The sequence below is a fragment of the Alligator mississippiensis genome, chromosome 8, assembly GCF_030867095.1.
Source record: "Alligator mississippiensis isolate rAllMis1 chromosome 8, rAllMis1, whole genome shotgun sequence".
Lineage (NCBI taxonomy): Eukaryota > Metazoa > Chordata > Crocodylia > Alligatoridae > Alligator > Alligator mississippiensis.
This window is the reverse complement of record NC_081831.1, coordinates 35,630,562-35,643,168: the sequence shown is the minus strand read 5'-3', so window position 1 is coordinate 35,643,168 and position 12,607 is coordinate 35,630,562. Positions and strand designations below refer to the sequence as shown.

General features: G+C 44.7%; 1 protein-coding gene across 5 annotated transcripts in view; it reads left to right on the top strand.

Moving 5' to 3' along the window:
* VAMP7 (vesicle associated membrane protein 7) overlaps window positions 1-12,326 on the top strand; it is a 31,607-nt gene extending 19,281 nt beyond the window's left edge. For all 5 annotated transcript variants that reach the window (XM_006258424.4, XM_006258422.4, XM_019481897.2 and 2 more), the window contains exons 5-8: window positions 5,119-5,209; window positions 6,260-6,327; window positions 8,858-8,950; window positions 9,693-12,326. In XM_006258424.4, coding sequence (XP_006258486.1) covers window positions 5,119-5,209; window positions 6,260-6,327; window positions 8,858-8,950; window positions 9,693-9,761 — 321 coding nt within the window. In that variant the 3' untranslated portion in view covers window positions 9,762-12,326. The remainder of the gene's footprint in view (window positions 1-5,118; window positions 5,210-6,259; window positions 6,328-8,857; window positions 8,951-9,692) is intronic.
* Window positions 12,327-12,607: the final 281 nt, after the last annotated feature.

Genomic DNA, 12,607 nt, shown 5'->3' with positions numbered 1-12,607 from the left:
GAGGGAAACACAGTTTTTTGTTTTTTTTTTTGTTTGTTTGTTTGTTTTCTTGCAGGCTGGCAGAATTCTAGCCTGCCTCTGTGGGATAGATAGATATGGGATATAGGTATCTCCCAAGTTCTTTAATTTAAAAAAAAAAATCTAATAACTTATTGATATAGGTATCCCATCTATATATATCCCAAACTCTAATAAAAACCCCCCCCCCCAGTTTTCCCATGATTAAAATGAAATGCCACTATGCGTGTCGAGTTGTGTGTGTAATGTCATTTTAATCTCGGAAAAACACAAAGCCTGGGGTTTTTACTAGATGATTAATGGGTTTTTTTTGTTGGTTTGTTTTTATTTTTGGGTTTTTTTAAACAGAAAGCAAAGATCCATGCTTATCAGCTCCTAATGAGTTAAAATCGCATTTCCTACAAACATGCCACAGTACGCTTTTTTTTTTTTTCTTTTATGACCAGAACAGCCTGCTAGCCCAAAGACCAATGCTGCCCTCAAGAGGTGGTTGCATTTATAGATTCATAGTGTCGGAAGGGGCCTCAGTGGGCCATCTAGTCCGACCCCCTGTCCCTGGCAGGCAAGAAAAGTTACCAACCCTGGGGTCATGTGATCCCAGCCAGGTGTCTGTCCAGTCTCCTCTTGAAGAAACAGATTGCTGCCTACTTCATATTGCTCTCCCCTTTATGAATTCGTACGCTGCCACAAGGTCCCCTCTCAGCCTTCTCTTGGAAAGGCTGAAGAGGTTACGGTTCCTTAGCTTTTCCTCATAGGGCCTTCCCTGCAGGCCTCTAATCAGGTGAGTGGCCCTTCTTTGGATCTTCTCTCCAGGTTGTCCGCATCCCGCTTGAACTGTGGCATCCAAAACTGGACACAGTACTCCAGCTACGGTCTGACCAGTGCTGCAGAGGGGGAGAATCACTTCCCTGGACCTGTCACGCATCCATAGGTGCTTCACAAACAAGGTGCGATTTGGCTCTGCCAACTGCTTCATCATGTTTAGACTGACACACTGCAGGACTGAAACATAGGAGCTGCTGGGACCACAGGCTTGTTTTCAGCTTGCTCAAATCTGCTTGTCTCATCCTTCTATCATGGGATAATTTTTTCTTCAGGCTGCCTTAGTTCAAATAATCTTGTGGGTTGTCCTTTGAATTTTGGTGTAGGCCTTTTTTATTTATTTTTACAGGGATGCACCATATGGGCTTGGCCTTCCTGCTTGGTTTTTCACTATAGTGAAAATATCTACCATTAGACAACTACTAATCTGAAGCCAAGTTAGTAGGCCTCTGAGCCCAGGCCAAATCTAACTCTGATGTGGAACCTCCTGATCAAACTGTGGTGTTGTTGAGGGGAGTCCTGCTTCTCATGGCATTTAGTGATGGTCTTAAGATCTTTCAATCTCCCCAAGACTATCCTGGTTCATGCATGAATCCCTTCTATTCTATCATTACCTGTTTAAAAGGGACTCTGCTTATCACCTACTCACTAGAGCTATAGCTGTCAACCTTTATAGACTTGAGGCACCCTTCCATAACTCCTGGATTTAATGGTACCCTGGTTGAGAATTGCTGTGGGGCTGTCTTTAGCTTACCTCTTCTCATAAATTCCATAGACATTTGGGCTGGAAGGGACCTCACAAGATCTTTAAGTCTAGCCTCCTGCCCCAGGGGCAGGAAGTCAGCTGGGGTCATAGGATCTCAGCAAGATAAACATCCAAATATCTCTTTTTAAGGCATTCAAAGTAGATGCTTGGACCACCTCTGGTGGCAGTCTATTTCAGATCTTGGGGGGCTTGGACAGGAAAGAAGTTCTTCCTTACATCCAGCCTGAAACGGTCATGGAAGAGTTTGACTGTTCATCCTTGTCATCCCTTGGGGTGCTCTGGTGAACAGATGTCCCCCAGATCCTGGTGAACACCCCTTATAAACTTATAGGTGGCCACCAGATCACCCCTGAGCCTGCACTTTTCCAGGCTGAAGAGTCCCATAGCTCTCAGCCTGTTGACGTAAGGTCTGTATTCCTGACCTCTGATCATGTGCGTGGCTCTTCTCTGCACTCCCTCAAGCTTTTCCACATCCTTTTGAATTGCGGAGCCCAAAATTGGACACAGTACTCTAGCTGCGGGCCTCACCAAGGCCTACAGTGGGAGAATGACATCCTGGGATTTGCTTGAGAAGCATCTATGGATGCAAGCCAGCATTTTGCTCACTTTACTAGCCGCAGCATTGCATTGAAGGCTCATGTTCATCTTTTGGTCAATCATGACCCCTAAGTCCCTTTCGTCCGTAGTGCTAGCCAGCATAGCACTGCTGAGCCTATAAGCATGCTGTGGGGTTTTTTCTCCCAAGGTGGAGAATCTTGCATTTTTTCAGTGTTAAATCATCTGCCCATTTCCTGAGCCTGTCAAGGTCAGCCTGGATTGCGCTCCCGTCCTCAGGTGCGGATGTTTTACCCCAGAGTTTGGTGTCATTGGCGAACTTGGCTAGTCTGCTTCTGACACCAATGTCCACATCATTAATGAAGATGTTGAATAGTATAGGCCCAAGGACAGACCCTTGAGGGACCCCACTGGTCACAGCACACCACAACGATCGACTTCTGTTAACCACCACCCTCTGGGTCCAACTCTGGAGCCAATTCCCCAGCCAGCAGACTGTGGTGAAGCTGAGCCGCAGTTGGCCAGTTCTGCTAAGAGGTGATCATGGGATACCAGATCAAAGGCCTTTTTTGGTCAAGATATGACATCAATCTCTTCTCCTCTGTCCAAGTGGTAGGCCACCTGGTCGTAAAAGGAAATAAGATTATATTTATCCGATAAAAACCAATGAAGGCAGGAGCACTTCCTTCTCCCACATTTGCTTCCAAGTCCAGCTCCACATGTGCTTCCTGGAAGCAGGCATGCAGAGCAGTTTCACTGTGAAAGGTTCTTGAACCACTGCACTGCAGGTTTAGCCAGCAACCTTGTTCATCTAGTCCCTCACTTAAAACTGTGGAGCTGGCAGGGGAGGGGCATGGCTTGATCTGTGCAGCTGTTGCAAAGAATGGTAGGACTACAGGCATGGTACCAGATCCTAATGGACTGGTCCATCTGTGTTGTCAGGTATAAATGAGAATTTCCCCAGGACAAACTTGATAGTACTGCTGCTTAGGCAGCAGTTTTCAGTTCTTGTGTTATCAATGATGCGCATCAAAGTGCACATCATATTGTTGTCCTGGTTCCTGCCATCACTCAGGTAATCAGTTTAGACTTTGTCTCTGTGTGTCTCTCTCAAAAATCTAGAGGCTGCTAATTTTCCATGAACAAACAATGGGAGCTAAATGACTGGTTGCAGAGCAAGGCTGATGGGCTTAAATTCTTAGCTGAGTTGGAAGACCCAGATCTTGGCAATGAAGTGAGGAAAGGGCATAGGGGGAAGCAGTGCTGCCTTAGAGTAAGAACGGGAGGGAGACTGAGGGCTTGCTGATTAGTTTATGACAGGCACACAATACAAACTTGCTGTTCTCCTTCCTTTGATCTTGTGAACTGGTGGCAGTTTCTAGTCATGTGACATTGCTATCTAGCACTGCACAGGATGGTACAAGCATTTAATGTCTTCCTTTCTTAAGCTTCATGGTTTTTTGTCTCAGAAACCAGGTACACATTTTAGAGCTGTTAATCTCCGGTTGTAAACCTGTTCTGTACTCTGCAGTCCTAGGATTCCTGACAGTATTGAGGGGGGCTGAGGAGGAGGAAGGCCAGCTGTGGTCCAAGTTATCTGGAAACTGAATGCTGTGTTCCCCTGAGCTTGCAGGCTTGTTGAACAAGCGCAGGCCACTAGGAGAGAACAGATTGAGACAGCCAGCAAGTGAACTCACGTGCTATCCAAGAAACCCTGGACATAAAATGTTGCTCAAAAGCAGAGGCTGCTTTCAAACTAACCCTGTACTGACCTCCTGGCTATAATTTTAAAGGGGAATCCTTTAAAACCCTGTCCAAGCTGGTCTGAAAAACAGAGTCTAAGCAGTGACCTGGTTTCTCTACTCTGTAGATCTGATTTACTGGATAGGTAGTCTGGAGGTCTAAACTGTCTGTTTTAGTCAAGTGGCTCTTGCTGACTCTGCTTATCTGTGCCATAGTTTTCTGAGCTTGTGTTGCTTTTATATTACTGGTACCTAATCATGTATTCAGAGCTGTCTCTGAAAGTGAATAACTGGCAAGTGGGGATCAGATGCTGAGTACATTATGAAGACTCTGGGGATCTACTATAAGTCCTTTGTTTCTTTGCCCCTTGTGTGAGGGTTTGTGAATGAGCTGGGGTTGGGTACAGCAACAGCAAATGGCTACATGGGACTGGAATGTCCAGCTGTTTGCTGGAGCTCTTACTTCAAAGGATGCTACTCTTTTTGTCCAGTCACCTTCCCAGCACTGAGACTGGATAAACGGTGCTCCTTGAAATAAAAGCTGCAGCAAACAGCTGCATGCTTTTTCCTTTATTTGGCAACCTGATGTCAACTGAGTGAATTGCAAACCAACCAGATAAGAAAAAGGTCTGGGTTCAGCTGTATAAAGGTAGTATGAAATGCTGGGTCATTGTTCACCGTTCCTGTCCTCAGGTAGGAAGGGTCTAGTGACTGGAGCCAGGAAGCTGACTGGGAACATGTACCTAGCTTGTTGTCCAGACTCCCTTGTCTTATTTGTTGGAAGTCAGACTCTCAAAAGTATCCATCAGCTTGGAATGCTTCAGTTTTTGACAGCAGGCATATGGGATCTCTGGAAAATCTCACCTTGCACGACTAGAGATGGGTACCATCTATCAGGAGATAGTTGAAAAATTTGATGTTGATTCCACAGACAGGTGTATCCCCCAAGGGTATGATCAGCTCTTCTGAAAGGTGCAATTGAGAGAATTGGAAATAGGGCTGGTAGTGACCTCCAGAGTTAATCTAGTCCAACTCCCTGCCTGAGGCTGTATCATCCCTATCCAAACTATCCCATACAATCTTTAAAGTATACTGCCTCCCACCCCCTCTTTTTTTTTTTCCTTGATGGCAGGAAGCTCATTAAGACTATAGCATGTTAAGATGGAATGAAGTGATCTTTGTTTCCTCCACTACCTCCCTCTGCTTGTCTTACAGAAATACCACTCGGAGAACAAGGGTTCTGACCCGATGGCAGAGACACAAGCCCAGGTGGATGAACTTAAAGGCATCATGGTCCGAAACATAGGTATATAGCTTTTACTTCCTGTCCTGCACTCATTGTCTGAAGTCCCTCGTGTATGCCTTGTACAGACACTTTTCCAAGAGTGTCAGTGCAGCTGCTTTTAGACCTGATACTTTTGAAGTCGGGGTTTATTTGCCATCTTGTGCAGCAGGAATCTGGTTACATAAGGTATTTTTCCCTGGCTAGCAGGTACTTTGTCACTTGTACAAAAGAACTTGTTTGCAGGAAAAGTTGCTTGCTTTTGGGCTATCAGTATTAGCTGAAGGTTGAAGAGCTGTTTAAAAAAACTGCCAAACTCCTGCTTGATTTGTTTTGCATTATGAACACTTGGCCCCAATACATCATTGAACTATAGGTCATTCTTTAGGGTAAGATTGGAGCATAATCCCTTGCTGCATTTGAGGGTTCTTCACTTGGGGATCAAGACTTAACTTAGAAAAAAACATGACTTCCTCCAGGCTAAAAATCTACATGGCTGTTTGGCACAGCCATGTAAAAATAACTCAACAATTTGAGAGTTTTTCCTAATTTGTCAACTGCTTCTGGATTCAAGCTTGTATCCTTTTTCACATACACTCCTTTGGAGTTGTGTAGGTTGACCTGAAGCTTTGCAGGGGGTGGGGGTGTTACTACCTTCAAAACCTGGAGTTCTTTTTAAGTGACCAAGCCCTATACAGCCTAGTTTTCTGGGGTTTTTTTCTTTCTTCCCCCACCCCCTTTTCTCAGGTGATGTGGGGAGGGCTATTTAAGGACTTGGTGCTAGCCTACAACAGTGGGTTTGGGAAGAACAAGTATAGTCCTCCCTTCCAAAATGGAGGGACAGACAGACATTTGCATAGTGGAGCTCCTATAACCTGTAGCTCCATTCTCCTTCCCCTGTGTGGTATTTGCTAGGTAGCTTGTGGGGTACCACTCAGTTGTCTGACAAGTCCTCACTATAGCAATGGGAGGCCTCTTGCTACTACTGCAAGGTCAAGAGACTTGAAGTGGGGGCCATGAAAGCTGCTTTATCCCATGGATTCTGATTATTGGTGTATGCTTTTCCTTCCTCAGACTTAGTGGCCCAAAGGGGAGAGAAGCTGGAGCTGCTGATTGACAAAACGGAGAATCTTGTTGACTCAGTAAGTTTGAAGATATTTCTAAGGGGTGCTGGGGAAGCTTTTGGTAACTGGTCTTATGGTAAGATACTAGGGCAGAGCTTTCCAAACTGTGTGCCACGACACATTAGTGTGTCGGCGGCAGTGTGTAGGTGTGTCACGCGAAATGCAGAAAATTTTGCGGAAGGGCACCGCGGAGCTCCCTTACTCGCGTCTGCTTCCTTTGGCTCCTCCCCCGGAACTGAATTACTGTGTTGCGAAATGATGCATGTCTTAAAAAGTGTCACCAACATGAAAAGTTTGGAAAGCTCTGTACTAGGGTGTTGATACATGTGCTCCTGGATGGTGGGGAGGGGGGTGCTTTAATTAAAGCAACTCTTGAGAGCTGCTCCAATTAAAGCACCCTCAGCATTATGTGTATTCAGTGTCCCTGTGCCTAAAAACAGCAGTGCAGGTGCTTTAGTTAAAGCTTATTTGACAAGTTTTAGTTAAAGCGCCCCTGCTACCATTTTGAAACACAAAGATGCTGAATAAATGTGACAGGCTGCTGGAGAACACTAGTTAGCATGGTCCAGCAGACTTGATTTGAATCTGCTCTGCATGCTAATGAGTAGAGGTCCATCATGTGGCCCTAGTGATTAGGAGAATCTGGGTTTTTTATATCATGCAGGGAATGTGGGTGGCCACACAACCCAGGTGTTGGAGCTACATACAAGCAGTGCAGAAGGGGCTTAAGTTCTGGTCTTCAATGCATGATGAGTTGGTACAAGCCACATAGCTGCCTTCTAGTGTAACCTGATCTGATGAGCCTGATCTGTTCATGGTACCTTTGTACTCTACCCTTCACTGGGCATCACTCTACATGTAGACTTGTATGCCCTGTCCTTAATCCCTTAGCACCTGTTCATTTGGGTTGTGACAGCTCAAAGGATCTTCTTCTAAAGATGCACTACTGCCTACATGTCACAATTGTCCATATAGACCTTGGTGTTTCTTACCTTCCATTCTTCCTAGTAAGTAAGGGTTGGGTCTGGTCTGTTTTCCTTTCATGCTGTAGTTCCCAATCATAATCTATGCCCTTAATTATAGGGGCATAGTTCTTGGCCCTGACTGGCCTCAGATGTAAACTAAATGCCCAGCTGTTCAGACTGTGGTAGCTGCGCATCTTGATAGAAGAACTTCACATTGTTAGGGGAAAGTACTGTAAGGTGATGGTGCCATATGTGAAGGGCTCTTGATAGTGGGATTCTGTGAATTGTGGTGCTGGACATGAGTGAGTCAGTTCTGCTAAACTGAAATCGGATCAGATCTAGCCTTTAAAAGTAAGCGAAATAAATGGCAGTTCAGAAAATTCAGATACAGCCAGTAGAGGGTGCTGCTGAAGTTCTTTCTCTCTTCCTCCAGCTGATTTTTCATTTTTTCTTCAACTGGAAGATCTTGTATAAGGAACATGCAACAATTTTCTCTCTCCAGAGATTCTTGATTTGAGCTGTTCCAAATGCTCTATGCCTCTAAAACATCTAATACTGTAAACTGAAGTTGATTTGGTACTTCACAATCTTGAGTCTGTGAGGCCAGTTTGGAATGAGGTGCTTCTATCTCCATCTTTCCAAGAAATGAACGTGGTGTGTGTTTTTTCTCTATATTAGTGAGAGAATTAAGTAAGTGGACACCTTGGTAAAATAAGTATTGAAGAAGGCTTTCAAATGTGAAATTCCCTTTCCCAGTCTGTTATGCTCATGATGAAGCTGCTATGCAGTGGTGAGGCTGTATGCAGTGCCTCCTTTATATTGAGATAGCAGGCCTGCAAACAGAACCAGGTAAATGTTGCACATAAGCTTGATGTGGCTTACCCCACTGCTTGCTTGTAGAGTAGGAGTATGGAAATACTGGCTAGCTGAGCAGAAGACAGTATAGGCTACAAGCCAGGCTCAAAGCCAAGCTGAGAAGCCTTGCTTTTAGAGATGTGACCTATGCCTTCCCTCTACATTTTTTTTTTTTTCTGCACTAGTCTACAGAAGTGATCTGTACAAAGGTAAGACTTAGACTGGACCCCTCTTCTCAGACAGTGTCTAGCTGTACTGGACAAGAAGTTTGGAGGTCAGTCCTGAGCCTGTGTGGCCTGTTGGTCATGGTTAATTGCTGTAGCAAACAGTACACATGAGGGTGGTGCAGCTGGACAAGATAGCAGTGCTTGACTGCTAGTCCAGTGACCAGAAACCCACTTACAGCTGGTCCAATGTGGGTGGACTTTGAGCCTTACTCTAGACTTCATGACACTCTGACTTGGGGTTTCATAGCATGATGCCTCAACTGCTCTAGGACCGTGTTCTCGTTAAAGACTGGTGGCAAAATCTCACTTCCATTGGATGAAATAATCCCCTGATCAAAAGTGAGGTAGGTACACAGCATGGCTTGCTGGTTGATGGAAGATTTGGGGTGGGAATGAGTGCTTCTGAATACCCTAGAACATTAATAATCTATTAAATCTTATGGGACTAGGCCTGATCAGTAGGGCTCAAGGACTGAGTAGTGTTGTCTTGCTCTCTTCTAGTCGGTCACATTCAAAACTACAAGCAGGAACCTTGCCAGAGCCATGTGTATGAAGAACCTCAAGCTCACCATCATCATCATAATAGTATCCATTGTAAGTGCAAAACATTGTAATGCCACCGCCTTTCTCTCCCCCTCCTTAAGGGAAGGTTTGGGTGTTAACACTCCCTTTGTGTTACTTCCTTCCTCCACCCTGCTTGCACTTACCTCCTCCCCAAAGAAACAGTCTGCAAGGGGGAATCCCCTAACCCCTATAGCTAGTAGATTCCTCTGGAGTCATCTCTCTGAGGCTGGGAACCTGCACTTTGCTGGTGTCCTCATGTTGGGTGAGTACTAGAGGGATGGCAAAATCATGCCCATAGAAATATATCCATCCGAGTCCTACATGAAGTTTAGGACCCACCACTAGGTGTGAGTATCTGAGGGCAGGCATAAACAATCTCCAGACAAGCCTGTGCTCCTGTTAATGACTATTCCAAACAGACCTCTGTCTTGTTTATCTACAAATTGTCCTGACTCACCCACCTGTAATAATAAGCCTGGGTACTCTAATACCCTTCATCTGAGAGTATGAAGGCATAATTAAAGATGCTGTATGTGTGAAGTACTTTGCTGGTAGAGCCTCCAATCACTTGGTGCCATAGGGATGTCATTATCTCTGTGCCACAGTTGAGTAACTGGAGCAGAGTTGTTTTTTTTTTAAATGACTTGTTAAATGGAGTTGCTGGCACAGATAGTTTCAGTTTCCAAACTCCAGGTTTGACAGGTACTGTTCTTGTGCTGTACTCCATGGGGTAGGATCCTCCTTCCACATGACCTGTACTTTCTTTCCCCAGGTCATCATCTACATCATTGTGTCGGCTGCCTGCGGTGGGCTCACTTGGCCAAGCTGTGTACAAAAATAAATGGAAGCAGTTAGTGCTGATCAACCAAGGATGAGATCACCAGGGTGTATGAAGGAGCAACCCACAGAATAACTCTTAATCTTTCACTACTGACACCTCATTCTTTCATCCTTCCAGGACTTCAAACTTATTTTTTGCCTTATCACCCCAAGCGGCCCCCTTGGGTCACTGGCCCTGAACAGCTTGAGCCTTGAAGGGGGTGGGGCATGTTTTAAAACTACTTGAAGGGATTTTTTTGGAATGGGTTCTGTGTTGTTTTTGTTCTTATGTCTTCTACAGAGCATCTTGGCAGGGTGGGCAGTGCTGCTGGCTCAGGAGGATACATGCATGCTCATCCATGTATACATGCAGCTTTGCACTTTAATGTGAGTGTCCTAAATGGAGAGTGGTAGTATTAGTGGCCTGCCTTCCCTCTCCATGAGGAGAGGGCTGGAGAGAACCCACTGAAAGTGGGTGAATGTTAGATGGGGGAGAGAGGGGTGAAAGGCTATTCTTTTGCTAATATGTGGGGACCCAGTTCTCCCTGCATACTTAATCCTTTGCAGTACTTCACTGAGAGCCTGCCCCCCCTCCAGAGCCTGGCTGTTCAGGCTTTAACTAGGAGCCATGGATGCAAATCCTGGTTGACATCACAAATAAAGTAGTGCAGGCTAGATCAAAATGAAGTTCTTGGAAAAAGTCCCCCTTCCATACTGGAACTCCCCTTCCTTGAGGAATCTCCTTGGAGATCTGTAAAGTTGGCTGGGGAAGGGGATTAGGGATAACATGGGCACATTTGAAATGGCTTTCCACCTGTTGTCTTAGCTCTTACTTCATGGCTAAGTTAATAAAGGAGATGGTTGTGGCTGGTTAAGGTTACAGTAATTTAGCTGCTTTGTCATTTTGTGGAGGTTTTTTTTAAGGTCTCTCCTATCCTGTTCTACTTTGATTATGGAGGAGGCTAAAACTTAGTGCAAATGTCTATCACTTGATATGGAGGAAGTGGAATTGGGGCCGAACTGCTGCTCTGGATTCCAGGGAGGATACATGTTGGTGGGGAAGTGCCCTATGTTTGCATTTCCATCCCTTAGACTGCCAAGTAGTTAAAAAACACTGAATACAGAAAAGGGACAGAATCATCAGTTTGCCTAAATCTCACTGCTTGAATCCGTCCTTCTAAGGGGGTTCTTGTCTTGTCTACATGTGTATCCTAGATTCTAATGAACAGTGTGAAACAGCACCAAAGTTAACCAAAGGCCAGGGGTCCCTGACTAATGCTGCTGTAGGAACCTCAGAGGGCCAAAAATAACCCTACAGAGACTGGCTCTATCTAGCACCTAATTAAAGGTTTTTATAATCAATTATAAGTCCATTGTCTTGGACATCCTGATCATCATAGGACTGCCCTCTGCACAGTCCAGTTATGAAAAGTGAAGTGGTAGCTCATGTCTGTGCTTGGTGGGGTGCATCAGAAACATGTGCCCTCTGCACTGTGAATGACTTGCCAATTTCTTTCAAGTGGCTCAAGATTTCTTTCTGAGAGTTTTTATGATGGTTTGTTTTTTCTGTGGAGGAAGAAACAGAGCCAAAAACAGATCTGCAAAAAACAGGGTGGCTTAACACACATTGAACTCCATTGGCACCTGACTGTCCCATTGTGCTAGCTTGCTTTTCCACTATGGAAATTATGGCTCTTAAGAGTGAAGTTGCAGGGGTGGGGGGGGGAAGACTTGGCATCACAAAAGCACATGTACTGAGGCTTGATGCACAGAACAGCTCTTGCACTCTCTCTGGCCTTGGGAAATGTATGACAGCCACATTGTATTAGGTCCCCATGAAAGCATGCACTAAAACCAAACTGCTGCTCCAGCATAAACTTGCTTTGCTGCCTACAGTACAGTGTGACTTGAAGGTTTCAAATTGGTACCCAACCCAGGCTGGATTAGACTTATGCCAGCTGAGATGACTCTTTCAATTGCAACAAGAGATGGCATCTGACATGTTGGTGACCCCCTGTTGTTCACTTCCATCACTAATTGGGCTAAGTGAGAGTGAGCCAGTACCAAGCTAACTGGAAATCCCTGTCTGCAGTCCTATGGTGAAGTATCCTTCCTCTCTTTAGCACACCATGACCACCCACAAGTCTATGTGCAATGGTGCATGTTTTAGGGATAGTTTAGAACATTACTATATTGATTTCCTAGGAGTTGTTGTCTTTATGTACAAACACTTTTTAAAGAATGCACTGAAGCATTATGTAAAACAAAGTTAACCTGTTTAAATAAATTTTTTTCCTGTAAAGAAAAGTTATTTCCTTGGCTCTTCTGCAGGGTGGCTTAGTATGAATTTCCAGTGTTTGGTTGGTTGGTTTTTTTAATAAACAGGTTCCAGCTACTCAGGTATGGTACTAGACCTGTTGGGAGAGCCATTCTTTCTCTCATGAGTATCTTTATGCATCTTCTAGCTTCAGGCTTGCAGTCAGAAAATACAAATAAGCCCCCACAACAGAAACCATGTTCTCAAAAGTTATTTTGGGGTACATGGCTAAAGACTAACATCTAATAAAGAATATGTTTTGAATTGTCATCCTTATCTCTTTTCCTACCTGTCCACTAAAGTGCCTTGTTATCACTTGAAGAGCTTGGTAATTTGGATAGAGCTTTCTAAAAGCAGTAATAAGCAAGGCATGCTTGCTTCTACATGCATCAACCCTCCAGGAAAACATCATATCTCTTCTTCCTCCCAAGGGAAAGAGAAAACTAGTGCCAAGAAGAATGTTGCATTGTATCTGCATCTCTCTCTCTAATGAAGATCGCTGCCTTTGTACAGCACTGTACTGCAGTGGAGACCCAGTTAATCTTCCTAGT